The sequence below is a fragment of the Pseudoliparis swirei genome, chromosome 22, assembly GCF_029220125.1.
Source record: "Pseudoliparis swirei isolate HS2019 ecotype Mariana Trench chromosome 22, NWPU_hadal_v1, whole genome shotgun sequence".
Classification (NCBI taxonomy): domain Eukaryota; kingdom Metazoa; phylum Chordata; class Actinopteri; order Perciformes; family Liparidae; genus Pseudoliparis; species Pseudoliparis swirei.
In genome coordinates, this window is record NC_079409.1 from 21,604,951 (window position 1) to 21,627,450 (window position 22,500).

At 50.6% G+C, this 22,500-nt stretch overlaps 2 protein-coding genes across 2 annotated transcripts in view; one reads left to right on the top strand and one right to left on the bottom strand.

Annotated features, from left to right (window-relative positions):
- tshz1 (teashirt zinc finger homeobox 1) overlaps nt 1-12,255 on the bottom strand; it is a 41,718-nt gene extending 29,463 nt beyond the window's left edge. The window contains exons 1-2 of the mRNA XM_056444906.1: nt 11,642-12,255; nt 10,634-11,347 (exon numbers count right to left, since the gene is read on the bottom strand). Coding sequence (XP_056300881.1) covers nt 10,634-10,673 — 40 coding nt within the window. The 5' untranslated portion in view covers nt 10,674-11,347; nt 11,642-12,255. The remainder of the gene's footprint in view (nt 1-10,633; nt 11,348-11,641) is intronic.
- Nucleotides 12,256-13,056: 801 nt separating this feature from the next.
- Nucleotides 13,057-17,765, top strand: LOC130212836 (prostaglandin reductase 3-like). The gene is made up of 2 exons (XM_056444076.1): nt 13,057-13,641; nt 16,750-17,765. Exons 1-2 carry the CDS (start codon nt 13,361-13,363, stop codon nt 17,627-17,629), a joined length of 1,161 nt encoding a protein of 386 aa, XP_056300051.1. The 5' UTR covers nt 13,057-13,360; the 3' UTR covers nt 17,630-17,765.
- The last annotated feature ends 4,735 nt before the right edge of the window (nt 17,766-22,500 follow it).

The window sequence follows — 22,500 nt, forward strand, 5'->3', positions numbered from 1 at the left end:
TAGAGCATTACAGTATAACCGTATAATTCTGGTTCAAACAGAAAATATTTAGATTTATTTTTGTTTGTTTGGGTGGCGTGAAAAATGGTGTCAGATTAATTCCGTGCGATATTATATAAAAATAAAAAGCTATTTGCACCTCGGAGCAGCGTAACGGTCGGTACCCGTCGTAACGGGATCGTGGCGGTCCACCTGGGGGGGGTCGCGACCTCCCTCCGACCCCTTCAGATGTGCACTCTGGCTCGGTATACGAGGGGGGGGGGGGGACAAGGCTTCATTAGCAGTGAGTGACGAGCGCCGGTCCGACTGCAGGCTGGAGCCCCAATGCAGGACCGGCACTGGAGGCCTTCACAATGCTGTCAACAACTGTGTGTGTGTGTGTGTGTGTGTGTGTGTGTGTCTGTGTGTGTGTGTCTGTGTGTGTGTGTGTGTGTGTGTGTGTGTGTGTGTGGTTAGAAGGGGGGGTGAGCCACCCTTGGTATGAGCCCCCCGCCCTGTTAACAAGCTGCCTCTGTGACCCACAGGATATGTCTATACACACGTAGACAACAAACACACTGAGGACACACAGCGCCGCCGCCGCCGCCGCTAACGCTCGCCGACGTGAACACTGTCGGCACTGTAGCCATTTTGTTTTTGTTTAGTCTCCTTCTCGGCGCGAGCGGGCGGTTCCACTTCCTCCTTTAGTCACAGCTGGAGGAGAGAGGGAAGAACGAGGTACGAGGGAAGTGATACGACAAGAGGGACAGTGTGAGTGTGTGTGTGAGTGCGTGTGTGTGTGTGTGTGTGTGTAGGCAGGCTCCAGGGAGTGTGTTGTTGCATGTGTGTGTGAGTGTGTGTAAGAAGGCAGCAGTGACGGACTCCAAGGTCAACCGATAAACACAACATTCACAAGTCAAGGAAGGAGGAGGAGGAGGAGGAGGAGGAGGGTGGACCGCCAACCACCCGTTTTACCCCGATTCCTCCGATCCTAGTCGAGCATTCACCTCAATTAATCACGGGGATTGTTACGCCGCGGTAATACCCAAAACAATCTCCATGATCACACGCACAAACAAAATTTCAAATTGCTATCATCCATCTCACCTGCCCCCCCCCCCCCCCCCCCCCCAGTGGGGCGGATGGGTGAACCATTCACTGGCCTCCCCCCCCCCCCCCCCTCCTGAAGGCCCCGGCCAGCAGGATGATGGTGAAAAATGTCGTCCAGCAGGCAGCCGAACAAGTGAGAGAGAAAAAAGGGCGCCGGGGCGAGAGGAGGGATCAATGCGCGGCGGCGGCGGCGGCGGCAACGATGTAAAACGCTTGCCTTAAGTCAGCCGCATCCGGTTAATATTTAATCCTCCATCCATCTCCACAAAGAATGTTTTTTTTCCTTTTAGCTTCAGCTGCCGTTTACTTTGATTACACGGCGGCGATAAGAGAGAGAGAGAGGGAGAGAGAGAGGGAGGGAGAGAGAGAGATGGAGAGAGAGAGAGGGAGGGAGAGATGGAGAGAGAGAGAGAGAGGGAGGGAGAGATGGAGAGAGAGGGAGAGAGAGAGAGAGAGAGAGAGAGGGAGAGATGGAGAGAGAGAGAGGGAGAGAGAGAGAGAGCGGGAGGCGATTTGAATGCGGATGGAAACATATTTCTCAGGTTTGGGATAATCGCTCCGAGACCTTATTGTGAGACGGGAAGAGGAGGAAGAGGAGAAAGAGGAGGAGGAGGAGGAAGAGGCCGGGCCGGGAGGAAGAATTACACGTAGAGGTTGAGAAGTGAAGATGAAGCTCGGAGGGCGGGGGGGGGGCAAACTGAATTTCTCTCTTCTTTTTTTGTCGCCTTATTTAAAAACCAGAGAAATGCCAACAGAAGAGGAGTAACGGCTGTTTTTTGGTTTTATGCTCGCCGATTATTTTCTGTGGCAAATGATTTCTAGGGAGGGAAGAAAAAAACCTCCTAAAAGTGTAACTCCCAAGTGAACATGCAAATGCATCAGTGTGTGTATTCCTGGGGAGTGCGCCTCACTCTCATGTTGCCGTGTGTGTGTGCGTGTGTGTGTGTGTGTGTGTGTGTGTGTGTGTTTTGTTGCTTCCTGCTTCCGACCGATTGAAGCTTCTCGTGTTTATTCTGCGCCACCGGCGGGGAAAAAAAAGGCATTTATTACAGAAACCAAAGTAATGACTAGTGTCAACACACACACACACACACACACACACACACGGCGGCCTATAATATCTTTATATTCATAGGAACACGTGCATGTGAAGGGTTAAATGATATGCTGAAGAGGAGTAGAAATAAAACATTTTTAAAAAGTATGCGACATCTATACAGTGTGCACACACACACACACACACATGATGCTTTTCTATTACGCTCGAATAATTAAAAAGGGAAATTCAACCGCACTGATTTAAGCTCCTCCCCCTTCTGAACAAAATTGAAAAAAATATGGCAAATGGAGAAAATACACGCGTGAATTTTCTTCCTTCTTTTTTTTCACTCTGAAGTCAGAAACCCCCGAAATGTGTGTGTCAGCCGGCCGTGTGTGTGTGTGTGTGTGTGTGTGTGTGTGTGCCGGGAGGTGAGGCCCGGAGATGGCCGATGGCAACCGCTCATTTTCCTTCTCACTGACCCCAACTCCCCACTTTACGATGTGGAGTGAAGTCGGCCCCGACGGCCCCCAGCCGGCGCCTTGAGGCCCCCAGCGTGAGCCCCGGAGGATCAGGGGACTCGCATCACGCTGCTGCTTTCACGAAAAGGTGAAGACACACACACACACACACACGATCAAGCTACATATCATTTTGCATGTTGTCCCCCGGAGGAGGAGGCGGGGTCTCGGGTCCTGGAGTTAAACCCAGTGCGTCATCGGCGATGTTTAGTCCACACACACACACACACACACACTTCACCGAGCTCTTGATCGGCGCGTCGGGCCTCGGACGCCGCCGCTGTTTGTTTGTTTGTTTTTTAAAGAGGGGGAAGAGGACCGGCTGCAACACTGGCACCCACGGGTAACGTGTTGGCTTGGCTGGCACGCCGACAGCTGGACACGAGGGGGGGAGGGTGTGTGTGTGTGTGTGTGTGTGTGTGTGTGTGTGTGTGTGTGTGTGTGTGTGTGTGTCGGGGGGGGCATTCGGCCGGCCGGGCAGTAATTCTTAATTGACACCTGTCGGCGTAATGACGGCAGCCACAGCTGCTGCAGGAGAGATGTGTCCATCGCCCCCCCCCCCCCCCCCCCCACCATCCTCCACCGTGCTGCTGTTGGACTGAACATCGGCGCCCGCTGCCACCACGGTGGAGCGATCCCCCTCCTCCTCCTCTTCCTCCCCTCCTCCTCTTCATCCTCTCCTCTTCCTCAGCGTCCCTCCATTGCCAAAGGCCCCGAAAAAAACGATCCATTTCATTACGCTGCCGCGCGCGTTGGAACCATGTTGAAATGATTCAGTGTTTTGGCAACAAAAGCAGCTCAGAAAAAAAGAAGAGGAGGAAGAAGAAGAAGAAGAAGAAGAAGAAGAAGAAGAAGAAGAAGAAGAAGAAGAAAAGGAAGATGAGAAACCTGCTGAAAAGAGCAAGAAACAAGAGGAAAGATGAGGTATACCCGAAAAAGAGTAGAGTAAGAGCAGAGGGAGGAGAGGAGGAGAGGAGGAGAGGAGGAGAGGGAGGAGTGGAGGAGAGGAAGGAGAGGAAGGAGAGGAGGAGAGGAGGAGGAGGAGAGGAGGAGAGGAGGAGGAGAGGAGGAGAGGAGAGGAGGAGAGGAGGAGAGGAGGAGAGGAGAGGAGAGGAGGAGAGGAGGAGAGGAGGAGTTTTGTTTGTTTATTTGTTGACATCAAAGCGCTCCTCTCCTCCTCCTCCTCTCCTCCTCTCCTTCCTCTCCTTCCTCTCCTCTCCTTCCTCTCCTCCGCTCCTCCTCTCCTCCTCTCCTCCTCTCCTCCACCCGCTGACTGATGTAATGAGCGGCTACGCTTGTTGTTGTTTTTTCTTCCTCGCGTCGAGGAATTCAAACAACTTATTAAACAAAATATCCTGTAATGGCTCATTTCTTATTGATGACAGCAACATGGAGGAGAGGAGGAGGAGGAGGAGGAGGAGGAGGAGGGAGGAGGAGCTTCACACGTAACACTTTACACTTAACACAATTTTAGACGTCAATGTCTTCGCGCCGTAAATGTTGCTCGACTTCTCCTCTTCATCGCTCCCCCCTCGTCTTCCTCACGCCGCAGAATAGAAAAACAATGTTTCATGATTTTTTTGTTTTTTTAATAAAACAACATATTTCTCTCCCTAATGATCTGAGAAGCCTGAACTGAATGTATTTACTCACACACACACACACCACACACACACACACACACACACACACATATGCACACACACACACGCACCACACAAACCACACACACCACACACACCACACACACACCACTAACACATCACACACAAACCACACACACCACACACATCTGCACACACACATACACACATATGCACACACACCACACACACCACACACACACACAGGATGACGCTCCTGGTGTCCGCGGCTCAGCCTGAATCTCACCGGAGGAAACAGATAAATAACTTTAGTTCTGCGTCTTCATTTGGGGAGTTCTCTCTGTTCTGATGGAGGTTCTCACACTTGGATCCCTCTCTCTCTCTCTCTCTCTCTCTCTCTCTCTCTTTTACTCCTCCCTTCTTTGGGATCCCATGACTCCGCTGTGTTTACGCGCTGCTGCCGGATGCGACGCACATCTGGATGGTTAATGAAACGACTTCCCATCAGGCTCAGCCACCTCCATCACGACCCCCCACTGACACGCTGGCTGCACTGAGGTGTGTGTGGTGTGTGAGCGTGTGTGTGTGCGTGTGTGTGCGTGTGTGTGTCTGTCTGTCTGACTGTCTGTGTTTAAGATCGACGGTACGTTGTGTGTGTGTGTGTATGTGTGTGTGTGTGTGTGTGTATGTGTGTGTGTGTGTGTGTGTGTGTGTGTGTGTGTGTGTGTGTGTGTGTGTGTGTGTATGTGTGTGTGTGTGTGTGTATGTGTGTGTGTGTGTATGTGTGTGTGTGTGTGTGTGTGTGTGTGTGTGTGTGTGTGTGTGTGTGTGTGTGTGTGTGTGTGTGTGTGTGTGTAAAGAGCAGCGAGGGTTAAACATTGCCCGTGGTCATAGCAGCAGCGCCCCGAGGGCAGCTTTAGTTTTTGAGAATCGGAAAGAAAGAAACAAACAAACAAACAAACAATGAAAGAAAGAAAAAAAGAAAAAAAAAGGTTATATTGTTACGGTGTGAAACCTTCTGTGTGATTATTACTTATTGACTGTTAATCAAAACTAAAAATAAATAAATGTGAGGATACAAAACGTCGGGGATGCAAGTAACTGAGAAACAAAAAACACACACACACACGCCCACACACACACACACACACACGGGGGCGCTTGCGGTGACTCGAGGCATTAGAGGAGCGAGCGGAGCACATTTGACCTTTGACCTCCTCAAGTCCCTGATGTAAATTGAACTAATAGTTTCAGAGGGTGGCGCGGGACCAAAAGTGGCTATCGACGGGGTCGATCGATGCCACCTGCTAACGACACCACCGCTCCAATTAGCGTAACCTCTAGCCGAGTCCGACCGCTAGACACACACACACACACACGCACACACACACACACGCACACACACACACACACACACGCACTAAAGGGGAATGCCCAAGAAACATATAGAGCTGGAGGGGGAGGATCAATATGTGTTCCTGCTCTGTCTGGTTCTGTTGATTGGTAACGCGGAGGAGGAGGGGGGGGGGGGGTCTGGAGCCCCCACCCCCCCTCCCCTCCCCCCCCGAGGAGGATGATGACTAACGTGGTGCGGTTACCGTTACACTCATTCAAGTTACTCATTCCAGGGAAACTAACAGCGGTCACTGCTACGCTACAATGACACACACACACACACCAACACACAAACACACACTCTCTCTACCCACCCTCTCTCTCACACACACACACACTCACTACCCACCCTCTCTCACACACACACACACACACACTCTCTCTACCCACCCTCTCTCACACACACACACACATAAACATATACACTTTTTTTCCCCACTGGATTCTAACATAAACTTCTAATTTCTCCGACGCCGTCGTGTCGTCATCGTCCGCTCCGACTCCTTCGGGTCGAAGACACGACGGTTCCTTTCCTCAGAATAAAGACTGGAATTAGTTTATTTTTTAAAATCATAACCAGTCGGTTGTAATTCGCCAGGAAGGCGGGCGCCACACCTCGAGGCCGCACGCCTCTCCTCGGGCCGCGGGTGTAGACGGAAGGATCGGGGGGGGCACGTAGATCTCAGCATACTGATTATTTTGAAGCTAGAATATCACATAACGGCATCGTGGAGTAAGAGCACGAAGGTCTCCCCCCCCCCCCCCACACACACACACAGGGTCATTAATCCCCGGGCGCTCTGACTCTCTCCAGGTCGGAAAAACAAACCGGAGGCCTTGTTAAGCGAGGAGGCGGAGCTACACGGGAGGACGCTCGGCCCAAAAGAGAAAAGAGTACGGCGAGACCGTGTTATGATGTGGCCGGTGATTTACTAGCGTGGGGGGAGGGGCTGCAACACATGCATAAAGAGCCGCGTCGGTAACAAGAAAATCAAATAGAATCGCTCGCCAACAGTCGGAAAACACGTTCCCGGCCCCTCGCATTCCAGCCGAAGAGACGAAGAAGAGGAAGAAAAAAAACACACACGGGAAAGTTTAAGAAGACGCACCAACAAAAAATAAAATAAACCCCAAAAACAAACTGAAGCTGTCATCGAATGGAACGAGAGAACGGAGGAGAGGGGGGGAGGGGGGGGGCGCCGCTGGTCCGGCCGCCTTATTATAAGGTTATAAAGGTGGTGGGGGTGAGGGCAGGGCCGCGGGGGGGGCTGCAACACATGCATAAAGTGTATTTTTTAAAACGGTAAGAAAAGGTTCCCGGGGATTATTTTTGGAGCGCCGACACGTCGCCGGGGCTCCAGAACCGCGGCGGTAACAAGAAATTCAAATAGAATCGCTCGCTAACAATCGAAAAGAAGAAGAAGAAGAAGAAGAAGAAGAAGAAGAAGAAGAAGAAGAAACAGGAAAGTTTAAGAAGATTCACCAATAAAAAGAAAAAATAAATAAACCACAAAAACAAACTGAAGCTGTCCTCGAATGGAACGAGAGAACGGAGGAGAGGGGGGGAGGGGGGGGGGGGGGCGCCACTGGTCCGGCCGCCTTATTACAAGGTTATAAAGGTGGTGGGGGTGAGGGCAGGGCGGGGGTGGGGGGGTCATTAACTGGCATTGTCTCCCGCCGTGATCAGTCAGGTAGCAAAGTCCATTTGTCACCTGCACTGCAGAGTGAGTCGTGGGACCGCCTCGCGTCGCCGTGGTTACATCAAGGCAGCTGCGGACCTGACACCTTCCGGAATTTGTCAGCATTAATCGTTTCGGCCCGTCACAAATCCATCAGCCGCACAGATAATTAGGGCTCCCTCTAATGAAGCCAACGGGAAGCAACCTACCCCCCACACACACACACACACACACACACACACTTTCTTATAATTAACCGTCGTGCTCCCGCAGAAATAAGAGCGACTATCTTATCTGCCCTTCCTCCTCGTCTTCCTCGTGTCAGGCTATTCCGAGGGATGAAAGACAACGTCACTCCGGTTTGTCTTTTAAAAAAAACATTTTTTATTGTCGCTGCCTTCCTTCCTGTACCCCCCCACCTCAACGCCCCCCCCCCTCTTCAGCCCTTAAATCGAGTCATTTAATGATGAGGTGAGGCTACAAGTGTAATAACACACACACAGAGGAACACACAATAGAACGCACACGGGAGAGAGGAGAATAGACTTTAAACTCTCGCTCTCTCCTGCAGGTTTCTTTCTATCCGAGCTTCTCGACAGATATCTGAACATGGATTCATAAATAAAAACGAGGATGTGTTTTTATAAAGTACGATGACGCCGACATGTGTTTTGTTAAAATGTTTTTTTTATCCTAAGGCCTTGGACATTTTTTTCTGTGGAACTTAACAGCACAGACACGCGAGCGTCATAATGGTACTTGATAAAATTGTGTTTGAGAATTATTGTTTGATAAAATAAATTAAATCTGAATCAGAAAAATCCTCTAAATGTGTAAATTTAAGGGAGAGTAAGGAAAGCAAAAATATAATTGTGGCTACAAGACCATGAAAGACATTTAAATAAAAGCTGTCTATCGGACAATAACATGTGTACAATTGATTGTGAAAGATATATATATATATAAATGTATAAATATATATATATATATGTATATACATATATATAAATAAATGTATACATATAGACATATCAATATATATAAATATATATATATAGATATATTAATATATATCTATATATATATAAATATCTAAATATATATATATACATATATATATATATGTATATATATATATATATTTATATATAAAATTATGACTCACCATTTCTGATACCGGGATTAGCCTTGAAATACTAAAATAAACATTGCGTAATTAACAATATTCTCCACAAAAAAAAGGTACAAGGTGAGAGAAAAAAAAAAGAAGCAGAAACCTGTCGAGACAAGCCTGCTTTTGTTTTAATTGTCTGAGCTCTAATTTCCACGCTCAGTCCCACCAACAGATATTTTCCTCCCCGAGCAAAGCAGCAGCGAGAGGAAGCCACAGGTCAGTGCCAGCTCCCAGTGGAGCACCAGGCTCAGCCTGTGAGTGTGTGTGAGTGTGTGTGTTGCTGCTGGGAGCGTGGGGCGGAGGGCGTTATCTCCGACCGACTGTCATGTTCACAGGAGAATGGAAAACACGGCGTCTGCCAAACTGTGATTGACCATTACAACCCATGATGCGCCTGGCACTCAGTGGACGGCCTAATGGATCAATGCTGCGCGTGTGTGTGTGTGTGTGCGTGTGTGTGTGTGTGTGTGTAAAGAGAGGGGTCAAAGCGGTGTCATGTTTTCATGCCTCTCCATCTACATGCGGAAACCTAACAAGAGTCAATCTGCGACCCCCCCCCCCTCCAGTGGGCTATTTCACCCAAAAACACAAAACTCACACACTCAGAAAAGTAAAGCTCCATATCTACATCTTCTCTCTCTCTCTCTCTTTCTCTCTCTCTCTCTCTCTCTCTCTCTCTCGCAGCCGAGGTCCGACATCGCATTGGAAAGCGCTTTCGCTGGAAATCGAGAGAGCGAGAAGGAAAAGAAGTCGACAGCGAGCACCGGTTGAATGTTCTCCGTCCTCCACTCCCCATCCTCCCCATCTTCCTCATCCTCCTCATCATCACCAGCTCCCTGCTTAAGATGATTAAAACCCGCTGAGTTCAAAGTCTTCGTCGGCCGGTCCCTCGCCTTGCACCTTATATTTCAACACCACTACCCCCACACACACACACAAAAAATCTCTTTAAAATTCTGTAACTGTCTTTTGTTCGCTGCGGTTGTTAATGCCTAACTTCAAAGGCCCGGCCTCATTAGCACAGAGGTAGAAACCCCTGTCACTCATTTACATTTGTAGGCTGCAGGGAGACTAGAGAGAGAAAAGGGGGAAGGGGGGAGAGGAGGGGGGGTCCAAATCCAAACCACTAGAAGTCAACCTCTCCGGTCCTCTTGCCAAGACCTGGTTCCCTACGAGCCGGTCCCACCGTAACGTTACGCTCGCCTCCAGCTCCGGGTATTGATTTCATTACTGGACGGATTCTTACGGGGGAATTGTTGGGAACGTGCAACAAAAAAACAACTCAATATTTATTTATCTCCACGTAGAAAAAAGGGCAAACTCAAAAACACCTGATACATTTTTTTGGGAGGGGGGGGTTTAAATCTTTAAAAGACGAGTGTTTGGGTTTCACCCGTCGTCTGTCCAATAAGCACATCGGGTTATAGTACCTTTACGAAAACAATAAAAAACAGCTGATTGTCCACTAGAATCTGCAACTTGTTCTGCTTCTTTTTTGGGGGGGGGGGGGGTATGTGTGTGCGTGTGTGTGTGGTGTGTGTGTGTGTGTGTGTGTGCAGGTTTAAACCTATATTTATCTATATATCCAGAGGCATGCTTGTCTTCTGGAAAAGGATGTATTGATGTTCATCAGGGATGAATAGATCAAAGACTGCCACGTGACAGGCGATCAATCAAGCATCAAATCAAGGATGGCAATCCTCTAATAAAACAGAAAGAAAGAAAGAAGGGGGAGAGAGAGAGAGACACGGCTCTCACCAGTTGTCTCCCCCCTTCTTTTCCCAGTCAATTATTCATCATCACTCACTCTTGAACCTCAAAAGCTCTCCTTTTATCCCCCATAACATGCCATTTAGTTCACCTCGCCATTCTTGAGAGAACTTTACTGGCAAAGGGGGATGAAGACGGCCGAGAGACAACAACCACCGGAACAGAGACGCACTGGCGATGATTTCTGCGCAATTAAAACTATAGATTATTTTTTTTAAACATACACACCCGCAGGGTTGAGTCGCGAATATAAAACTCAAACAAGGTGGAGATATGAATATCTTGCATGCACACACACACGTGTGTGGTGGAAGAAGGAGGCATGTTGACTTGTGAGTGAGAGCCGGAGCGGCGGGCCGTACCTGCTGATCGCCGCGGGTCTTGCTGCTTCCTCCTCGGCATGGTGAGCGTCGCGCTCCCCGGTGCTTCTCATGCAGCGATCACACACTCATCAGGTCGCGTCAGTTCTGGAAAATCATCCCGTTTCTCATCGGATGGGGGGGGGGCTGTTTTTTTTGTGGATCTCCGAGAAGAAGAAGAAAAAATGTCTTCCTTTTTTCTTTTAAAAAAAACTGCCTGCTCTTTTTTTTTGTGTGAGGGGGGGGGTTAACAGCCTGTTCGGCTTCGACAATAATAAGCACCAAAAATCACGAAGGGATCGGGCCAGCTCCTGACACCTTCACGTCCATCAAAGATCATCTTCCGTCATGGCTCTCGTGGCACGGGTTGGAGAAAGAAGGAAAGAAGAAGAGGAAGAAAAGAAGAAGAAGAAAGCTGCAGCGAGAGAGAAAGCACCTTGAAGCCCAAGTTTGCAGTTCACTCCCCCCCCCCCCCCTGGAAGGCAGAAGGAGAAGAAAAAAATCTCGCTAATCTCCCGTGCTGTTTTTGGAGGTGGAGGAGGTGGGGAATACTTTGCTGCGCCTTTTTACGCACGCCAACAACAACAAAACTACAAAAAATAAATAAACTCTGGCGGGTAACCAAACCGATACGTCCCGTGTGAGCGCGGCGCGGAGCTCTGATAAGTCATGTATCCTCGCGTTCCCTCGTCTTCTTCTTCTTCTTTAGCCACGGACCTGAAAAGAGAGGAAAAAAGGAGGACAGGAGGGAGGAGGAGGAGGGTGGGGGGGGTAGACAAAACAGGCATGAGATGGGTTAATGTCAGTCCCGTCACCACCACGCCACCTCAGCCCGGGAGCCAGCCTCACGAGCCCGGCGCGGAGACTTTTTTCTTCTTCTTCTTCTTCTTCTTTCTCCTCCCTTCCTCTCTCTCTTTACCTCTTTTACTCTCATTGAATAATACGAAGAATACGAATAAGAATAATAACAGTATCTCTAAAGGAGACGAGCAGGATGTCTCTATTACTTACGTTTTAGGAGTCGTGTAAATAATCCGCTCCGCTCATCTCATCGCATCTTTAGACACAATCGCTTTTCCTTTTTTCTTCTTTCTCTCTCTCTCTCTCTCTTTTTGTTGTTGGAGGGGTGGCTGATGCGGTGGAGAAGATATCACTTGAGAGAGAGAGAGAGAGGAAACCAACAAGACGCAGGCGCATCCAAGCTTCGCCAACAGCAGATCAGATCGACATGGACTCAAATATTTGTCTCTTAAAAAGAGCACCCAAAAAAAAGAGAGAGAGAGAAGGAGGAGGAGGAGGAGGAGGTGGTGGTGGCGGTTGCGGCGGCGGCGGCGGGGGGACTCCAGTCGGTGATCCGAGGTCTCCCGAAAAGAAATAAGGAAAAGCAACGTGAAGGCGGTGGATCCCGGAGCCGCTCCGGTGTCTGACAGACAGACGCATCGAGGCTTTTCCTGCTGCACGTTACTCCTCCCCTCTGCGCGAGCGTCACCCTGACAGAGGAGCTACCTGTCAATCTTTTTAATTGTCTTGTTTTCCCCTCCTCTCTCTCTCTCTCTCTCTCTCGCTCACTCTCTCTCCCTCCTTTTCCCCCTCTCTCTCCCTTTGCTTTAAAAAAAAAAAAAACTCCCGACAAAGGTACGGATCTTTTCCGGAACTTATCATTTGAGGGGTGTGTGTGTGTGTGTGTGTGTGTGTGTGTGAATGGGGGGGGGGGGGTGTAAACTAAAACCCAAACTTATGGAAACGCGCATCGACATTTTGTTGTTGTTTTTGAACACACACACACACACACACACACACAAACAACAAGTCCTCAGACAACAACTACACGGCTGTTTCCACTTAAATTAAATGCCGTTCCTTGAGTGCCGTGACGCGAGTTCGAGGCTGGGGGGGGGGGGGGGGGGTCTCGCGCTCGCGCTCTGATAGTCCCTGCCGAATGGACTCTCACACTAATGACAGATGCCAACGAGAGGCGGCCACGCGCGCGCGCGCTCTGCGTGAAACGTACTGGGCGGAGCGCAATGCGAGCGAGCACCCTTCCGGACCGCCCGTACTGCCGACACATGCGCGCGCGCGCGCGCTCGCGTGTGTGTGTGTCCATATGTACACTTGTAACCAAATACAGGTGGCACACACACACATGTTCTCGGCAGCACCCATATCTCCAAATATATATATATATATATATAAAATAATAATATTTAAACGGGAGCGCGTCGGGTTTATTACATGTGTGGGACGTTTGGAGGAGATTCGCGCGCGCGTGGGGTCGGCGGTGTCGGTTTTCGTGGTGTGTGTGTGGGAAGGGGGGGGGCTCGTTCGCGAGACGAGGATTGATTTGTTTCACCTTACTAGGAAGTGAGTGCTTGGTGTCCGGGAAGGGGGCGGGGCTACGACAACAAGTCTGCGGCGCCGCCGCTGCGCGTCACCTCCGCAGGCTGCGCAACGAGACGCTTCTTTTTTATTTAATTTAATTTTTTGTATCGTGTGTATTCCGTGCGTGGTGATGTTGTTTTTATTCATTTGAAAGCGCAGTTGTTGTGTTTATTCTTTGTTGTTGCACCCGGCCTGTGCAATGTTGGGGGGGGGGGGGGGGGAGGTTTTAGGAGAGAGCGAGAGCGCGCGCGAGAGAGAGAGAGAAGCCCACTGCGCAGGCTAATGGCAGCCGGGGCTTATCGTATAGCCGACGTCAACTTCCACCCGTGAACTTTGTCCCGGTGCGCAGTCATGTCCCGCGCGCTGCTGCCGAGAGCCGCCCGCGGAGCGATATCACCGCTGCTGCGCGGAGGCACCGGCGTGCTGTCTGGACTTCGGCCGGCGGCCGCGCGGCGCTTCGTCATCGACATGTCCTACTCCGCGCACTTCATGGATTTCCAGGGCTCGTCCATACCGAGCAGCATGAGGAAGCTGGTCGTCACCAAGCTCAGCCCCGACTTCAGGGAGGCCGTGCGCGCGCAGACTGTCGCGGTCCCGACGCCCGGGGACGCGGAGCTGCTCGTCAGGAATCGGTAAATTGAGAGAAAGAGGAGCGCGACGCCGAGTGTCCCCCCCTCTCTCTCTCTCTCTCTCTCTCTCTCTCTCTCTCTCTCTCTCTCTCTCTCTCTACTTCTCTCTCTCTCTGCGCGCGCGCGCTCGGAATAGCAGTCGGTGACCCGCAACGTGTCACGAGTCTATTCGTGGATCGGCACTTTGATTTCGATCCATCACAGAAGTTGTACAAAGGACTCCCGCTTACCTTGGTTCACCCATGTCCAGCACCTGCGACCACCTTCATCATCATCATCATCCTCATCATCATCACGAGATGGCAAAAAAATAAAAAGAAGGAGACTGAAAACACACCTTTTCCGACTATATCTGGATTAAAAGATTATTTAGCACTCAGTGGGCAGATAGCACTTACTACTTATGGTTTACTTTGTTCGGACGACTATGTTGAGGAAATGTTACTCGTATTCTTGTGTTCTTTAGTTTGTACTAGGGTTGAAATGCACTTATTGTAAGTCGCTGATAAAAAAAAGCGCTGCTATGACATGTGTGTAATGTAAAAGAAGAAGGGATGAGCGCTGTACTGTATTTCTGAGTTCCGCCCCTCTCTGTATCTGTCTATCAATCCATCTCTCTCTCTCTCATACCCCCACCCCCCCCCCCCTCTCTCTCTCTCTCTCGCCCTCCTCCTGTCTCACTACGTCACCAAACAAACTCATTTAGGGAGGTGTGTGTGTATATCTGTCTGACTGTGTGTTGAGGGTCGACGGTACGGTGTGTGTGTGTGTGTGGGGGGGGATAAGATGCAGTGTTACATGGTGCTGGAGTTGCAGCATCAGAACCCAGCGGTGTGCTTCAGGGGGGGGGGGGGGCAGCAGCAGCAGCGGTCATTGTTACAGAAATAGTATTAAAGTACACTCGCTCCTGTCGGGTGGAAGAGGCAGACATTCATGTTCTTGTTTTGTTCTTGTGGGGGAAAGAGCGTCAACTCTGGTTCATTTGACTGAATCCAGCCGGAGATGATGTACCTTCCCCATATCTAGGTTTATTGCCAAAGAATGAATGTTTTTCTAAAAAAACGAGATTTTTTTTTGGAGTAAGGTGCAACATTGGACACAACAACACAAAAAACAAAGGAGGGAGGGAGGAGGGAGAGGGAGGAGGAGGGAGAGGAGGGGGAAGAGGAGAGGAGGAGAGAGGAGAGGAAGAAGGAAGTGTAGTCCTGGGGGTGTCAGTCAGTCATCAGTCGTCGGTCAGTGATGAGCCGCCCGCCGAAAAAGAAAAAGCTGGGGGTGTGGCGGGTGGTGGTGGATGACCGACCTCCCCCTCCCGAGGAGGGGAGGGACAGGGGTGTCAGGGGAGGGGGGGGGGAATCTTTCTGGCTGGCCTCAGGCCGTGAAGTGGACAGGACCTGAGGGAAGGGGAGGAGCATTGAGCAGCGGAGCCTCGGCGGCGGCATGATCGGGGCAGTGGAGGATGAGGAGCATGGAGATGGAGATGGACATGGGCATGATGGAGATACCATGTACCATCATCTTCTTCCCTGCTCACCATCATTCATGCTGCAGGGAAGGAAGCCTCACCTGCCTTCTGGAGACATCTTCTGGATGGAGCTCCCCTCAGAGAGCTTGAGATGATGGAGCCCAGGAGCCCAGGAAGCGATAGAGCGGGGGGACACAGGCAGGATGAACACACACGGTGGGGCTGCATTCCTCCCTGCAGAAATCCTCCAATCACTCTCATCTCCACTGTCTCCAGATTTACTCCGACATTACCGACTGTGAGTCTAATCTGATGTTGACTGTGTGTGTCGGGGTCGTGTGCGATGCCCCGCGGGGTTCATTGTGTTATTCACTGCCAGTGAAATGCTTAAGTCGTCTCTTTCCGCCTTGTGAGACGGAGTTGGTGTGAGGCCTCTGAGAGAGGGGGGGGGGGGGGGGATTCAACGAGAGGGACAAACATACATATGTCTTTGTGGACTCGTGTGAATTGAGACTCGGCGTGTCGAGACATGGGGGGGGGGGGGGATCACACAAATTCTGTGTGTGAGAAATTGATCAAAGAAACGATCCCGACTGCATTGATTAAATCACCCGTGAGAAATGGAACTTCACTGATTACACCAGTGGAGAGAGAGAGAGAGACAGAGGGGAAGGGAGGGAGAGAGAGAGGGGGGAGAGGGGAAGAGAGAGGAGGGGAGAGAGAGAGACAGAGGGGAAGGGAGGGAGAGAGGAGAGGGGAAGAGAGGGAGAGGGGAAGAGAGAGAGAGGGGGGAGAGAGAGGGAGACAGGGGAAGGGAGGGAGAGAGGAGGGAGGGGGAGAGAGAGAGAGGGGAAGAGAGAGGAGAGAGAGGGAGAGGGGCAGAGAGGGGAAGGGAGCGAGAGAGGAGAGAGGGGAGGGGAGAGAGGAGGGGAGAGAGAGAGAGCCTTAAATGTAAGACAGATGATTCGAGGCTCTTTCTTGTGACGTCGTCTTATAATAACTTTTTTATTTATATGTAAACATCATTTCCAGAAATGTCCTCGTCAGGCGATGAAACCTCAACGTTTGTATTTGGTCGTTTCCAAAGTGTTCGTCAGGTTGACGTATTTTGTCTCATTTTGTCGTCGTTGCCACATTCAAACGTTATTTTTTTCCAGAGGTTTGTGTGAACAGACTTTGTTCCCACAACATCTCATCTGATTAGAAAGTGTTTTAAACTCCGCTGTATTTTAAATTCCGCCCGTGTGGCGAACGCCGTCGTAACCGAGGCGCCTCGTGCCGCCGCTCCCCGTCCGCGAGGCTCAAAGCGCACGTGTGACGCGGCGACGAGGCGCCGCTCTAAGAGACGGTAAATGATTCATTCAAACCTTCCTTTCTCGCATCTTTGTTTCCAAAAAGTACGATGAAACGTTGAGAAGCGACGACCTTTACATTTATTTTTTTTAAGCGTAGTTTGTTTTGTGGGCGTCTCCGAAGTCGCCGAGCGATGACATCATGCGACGCGTTTGGTGACGCAAGAGCAAAAAGGGGCCGAGTGAAGCTGAGTCGTGACCTTCAGACAGAACTCAGGGCGGCGGCGCTCCCCTGAGCCCGTTGACTATCACATATCAATTTCGTTAACCAAAACTTTTGTGTTATTCCTCCAGTTTCGTAGGAATCAACGCCTCCGACATTAACCACTCGGCGGGTCGCTACGAGGTCGTGGGCCTCGGCCTGAGCGCCAGCTCCCGCTACACCGTCGGCGACGCGGTGGCCTACTTCGGCGGCGGCGCGTTCGCCGAGTACACGGTGGTGTCGGCCGCGGAGAGCGTGCCGGTGCCCGCCGCCGAGCCCGAGTTCCTCGCCCTGCCGCTGAGCGGCGCCACGGCCTACATCGCCCTGAAGCGCCTGGGCGACCTGGCCGAGGGCGAGACGGTGCTGGTGACGGCGGCAGCGGGCGGCACGGGCCAGTTCGCCGTGCAGTTCGCCAAGCGCGCCGGCTGCCACGTGATCGGCACGTGTTCGTCCGACGAGAAGGTCGGCTTCCTCAAGTCCATCGGCTGCGACCGGCCCATCAACTACGCCGCGGAGGACCTGGCGCGGACGCTGAGGGCGGAGTACCCGCGCGGCGTGGACGTGGTCTACGAGTCGGTGGGCGGCGCCGTCCTGGAGGCGGCGGTGAACAGCCTGGCCCAGAAGGGCCGCCTGATCGTCATCGGCTTCATCTCGGGGTACCGGACGGCGTCGGGGGTCCCGGCGTTCAGGGGCGCCACGCTGCCGGCCAAGCTGCTGCAGAAGTCGGCGAGCGTCCGCGGCTTCTTCCTGCCGCACTTCCTCGACGACTACAAGGAGGCGCTGGCGAGCATGATGCAGATGTTGGCCCGCGGCCAGCTGGTGTGCCAGGTGGACCGCGGGGATCTGGCGCCGGGGGGGCGGTTCGTGGGCCTGGACTCCGTCTACCGGGCCGTGGACTACATGTACGCCGGGAAGAACCTGGGCAAGGTGGTGGTGGAGGTGTCGCCGACCCCCGTCGGCAATAAGCTGTGATCACGACCCGAAGACCACGAGAACCCAGAGGATTGAAGGAGGGGAAATATAAAGAATGTAGATGAATTCCTTTATTTTTGTATGATTGTTTAAATTCATCGACACAATGTTATCACAAATAAACATATTAAACATATATTTTTGTGTGTTTTATATTATTATTGAGGTGAGCTTTCATGATTTTTGTTTAAAGACTTAAATTAGTCTAAAATAAATCCTTAGATGTACTCATGAAGTGCATTGATGATAGTTTTTGCACAAATAGTCAGATAAAGAAGAAAAAAAGAGCCCAAAAATATATTTAAAGAATGTAGATCAATTTCTTTATTTTTGTATGTTTGTTTAAATTCATCTACACAATGTTGTCACAAATCAACATAAAGAGCAACTTTTTTTTCTATATTCTGGGTTTGCAAATAATATAAGGTGTTTTATATTATTATTTAGGTGAGCGTTCAGGATTTAGTTTAAAGACTTAAATTAGTTTATAATATATCCTTAAATGTACTCATGACGTGCATTGAATGTCGTTTTTGCACAAATATTCAGACATTAAAAAAAAGCCCGAAAAATATATGTTTTACAATGTTGCAATAAACTGATTATGACGAGAATCACACGGGAACTCAAATGATTGAAGGTAGAAAAAAATGTAGATTCATTTCTTTATTTTTGTATGATTGTTTAAATTCATCGACACAATGTCAACACAAATAAACAAAATAAACATATTTTTGTTTTTTATATTATTAGTGAGGTGAGCGTTCAAGATTTTAGTTTAAAGACTTAAATTAGTTTAAAATAAATCCTTAAATGTACTAATGACATTCATTGAATGTCGTTTTTGCACAAATATTCAGATAAAGAAGAAAAAAGACCCCAAACATATATATATATATTAAAATGTAGATCAATTTCTTCATTTTTTTTTCTCTATTATGGGTTTGCAAATAATATAGAAAGGTGTGTTTTATATTATTATTGAGGTGAGCTTTCAGGATTTTGTTTAAAGACTTAAATTAGTTTAAAATACATCTTTAAATGTAATAATGACATGCATTAAATGTCATTTTTGCACAAATATTCAGATATATTAAAAAAAAGAGCCCGAATAATATTCTTTTTTCAGTGTCGCAATAAGCTGTGATTATGATGAGAATCACACGAGAACTCAAATGATTGAAGGAAGAAAAAAATGTTGTTTAAATTCATCTACACAATGTTATCACAAATAAACATAATGAGCAACTTTTTTTTTCTCTATTCTGGATTTGCAAATAATATAAGAAGGTGTGTTTTTTATTATTATTGAGGTGAGCATTCAGGATTTAGTTTAAAGACTTAAATTAGTTTAAAATAAATCCTTAAATGTACTAATGATGTGCATTGATTGTCATTTCTGCACAAACATTCATATATATAAAAAAAAAGAGCCCGAAAAATATTTTTTACAGTGTTGCTTAAATTGCGCGCCCACCGTCTGCTACGAATCCACCTCCAAAATTAATTTCGACCAGCTGCCATAATGGGCTCTCTCTCAGGCACTTTATCTACCATAAATGTTTTATGATGGACTTCATTGTGTTTCTAATGGGGGCTTTACTGAGTGAGTGAGTGCTGCTCCAGGTGTGCTTGGTATTTCATCGCCTGTTTGCGGCCGACAGAAACGGAATCCACACAATCAATCTTTTCATTCACGTCTCCCACGAATGCTGCACACGATAAAAATAAATAAAGTTCCGTTCACTAGAGGTTGCACGAGAAAACGCCATTAATGTTTCCACACGGCGAGTAAAGAAGAAAAAACATCGCTTCATAGTGAATGCATTGTGGAATGCCCTCTGACATGTTTATTTATTTGAGCTTTTTGTATTTTAATTTAGTTTCGGCGACTAGAAACAAAGCAGCCGAGCAGATGTGAACGCTTAGTCACCGAGTGATCGTTTCATAAAACCCCCAAAAATCATCCAACGGAAGAAAAAATCATATCTACAGTAAAAAGACTCAATAAGTGACGTCTTCAAAAGGTGTGCGATGAAGCGGGTCGTGTCGTACGATGAAGCGGGCCGTGTCGTACGATGAAGCGGGCCTTGTCGTACGATGAAGCGGGCCGTGTCGTACGATAAAACGGGCCTTGTCGTACGATGAAGCGGGCCTTGTCGTACGATGAACGGGCCTTGTCGCGATGAAAGCGGGCCTGTCGTGATAAACGATGAAGCGGGCCGTCGTGCGATGAAGCGGGCCTTGTGCGATGAAAGCGGGCCTTGTCGATGAAGCGGGCCTTGTCGTACGATGAAGCGGGCCGTGTCGTACGATAAAACGGGCCTTGTCGTACGATGAAGCGGGCCGTGTCGTACGATGAAACGGGCCTTGTCGTACGATGAAACGGGCCTTGTCGTACGATGAAGCGGGCCTTGTTGTACGATGAACGATGAAGCGGCCTGTCGTGCGATGAAGCGGGCCTTGTTATGCGATGAAGCGGGCCTGTTGTCACGATGAAGCGGGCCATGTCACGATGAACGGGCCTTGTTGTACGATGAAGCGGGCCTTGAAACGGGCCTTGTTGCGATGAAGCGGGCCTTGTTGTACGATGAAGCGGGCCTTGTACGATGAATCGGGCCTTGTCGTACGATGAAGCGGGCCTTGTCGTACGATGAAGCGGGCCTTGTCGTACGATGAAGCGGGCCTTGTGCGATGAAGCGGGCCTTGTCGTCGATGAAGCGGGCCTTGTCGTACGATGAAGCGGGCCGTGTCGTACGATGAAGCGGGCCTTGTCGTACGATGAAGCGGGCCTTGTCGTACGATGAAGCGGGCCTTGTCGTACGATGAAGCGGGCCTTGTCGTACGATGAAGCGGGCCTTGTCGTATGATGAAGCGGGCCTTGTTGTACGATGAAGCGGGCCTTGTTGTACGATGAAGCGGGCCTTGTCGTACGATGAAACGGGCCTTGTTGTACGATGAAGCGGGCCTTGTCGTACGATGAAGCGGGCCTTGTTGTACGATGAAGCGGGCCTTGTTGTACGATGAAACGGGCCTTGTTGTACGATGAAGCGGGCCTCCCTCTACGATGAAGCGGGCCATGTCGTACGATGAAGCGGGCCGTGTCGTACGATGAAGCGGGCCTTGTCGTACGATGAAGCGGGCCTTGTTGTACGATGAAGCGGGCCTTGTCGTACGATGAAGCGGGCCTTGTCGTACGATGAAGCGGGCCTTGTCGTACGATGAAGCGGGCCGTGTCGTACGATGAAGCGGGCCTTGTAAATGCGATGAAGCGGGCCTGTCGCGATGAAGCGGGCCTGTCGCGATGAAGCGGGCCGTGTCGTGCGATGAAGCGGGCCGTGTCGTGCGATGAAGCGGGCCTGTCGCACGATGAAGCGGGCCGTGTCGTCGAAATGCGATGAAGCGGGCCTTGTCGTACGATGAAGCGGGCCTTGTCGTACGATGAAACGGGCCGTGTCGTACGATGAAGCGGGCCGTGTCGTACGATGAAGCGGGCCGTGTCGTACGATGAAGCGGGCCGTGTCGTACGATGAAACGGGCCTTGTCGTACGATGAAACGGGCCTTGTCGTACGATGAAGCGGGCCGTGTCGTACGATGAAGCAAGCCGTGTCGTACGATGAAGCGGGCCGTGTCGTGCGATGGAAGCGGGCGTGTCGTGCGATGAAGCGGGCCGTGTCGTACGATGAAGCGAGCCGTGTCGTACGATGAAGCGGGCCTTGTCGTACGATGAAGCGGGCCGTGTCGTACGATGAAGCGAGCCGTGTCGTACGATGAAGCGGGCCTTGTCGTACGATGAAGCGGGCCGTGTCGTACGATGAAGCGAGCCGTGTCGTACGATGAAGCGAGCCGTGTCGTACGATGAAGCGGGCCTGCGATGAAGCGGGCCGTGTCGTACGATGAAGCGAGCCGTGTCGTACGATGAAGCGAGCCGTGTCGTACGATGAAGCGAGCCGTGTCGTACGATGAAGCGAGCCGTGTCGTACGATGAAGCGTGTCGCGATGAAGCGAGCCGTGTCGTGCGATGAAGCGAGCCGTGTCGCATGAAGCGAGCCGTGTCCGATGAAGCGAGCCGTGTCGGCGATGAAGCGAGCCGTGTCGTGCGATGAAGCGGCCGTGTCGTGCGATGAAGCGAGCCGTCGTGCGATGAAGCGAGCCGTGTGCGATGAAGCGGGCCGTGTCGCGATGAAGCGGCCGTGTCGCGATGAAGCGAGCGTGTCGCACGATGAAGCGAGCCGTGTCGTACGATGAAGCGGGCCGTGTCGTACGATGAAGCGAGCCGTGTCGTACGATGAAGCGAGCCGTGTCGTACGATGAAGCGAGCCGTGTCGTACGATGAAGCGGGCCGTGTCGTACGATGAAGCGAGCCGTGTCGTACGATGAAGCGGGCCTTGTCGTACGATGAGCGGGCCTTGTCGCACGATGAAGCGGGCCGTGTCGATGAAGCGAGCCGTGTCGCGATGAAAGCGAGCCGTGTCGTGCGATGAAGCGGGCCGTGTCGATGAAGCGAGCCGTGTCGTACGATGAAGCGGGCCGTGTCGTACGATGAAGCGAGCCGTGTCGTACGATGAAGCGAGCCGTGTCGTACGATGAAGCGGGCCTTGTCGTACGATGAAGCGAGCCGTGTCGATGAGCGGCGTTCGATGAAGCGGGCCGTGTCGTGCGATGAAGCGGCCGTGTCGCACGATGAAGCGAGCCGTGTCGTGCGATGAAGCGGCCGTGTCGTGCGATGAAGCGAGCCGTGTCGTCGATGAAGCGAGCCGTGTCGCACGATGAAGCGGGCCAGTCGTGCGATGAAGCGAGCCGTCGCATGAAGCGAGCCGTGTCGCATGAAGCGAGCCGTGTCGCGATGAAGCGAGCCTTAATGCGATGA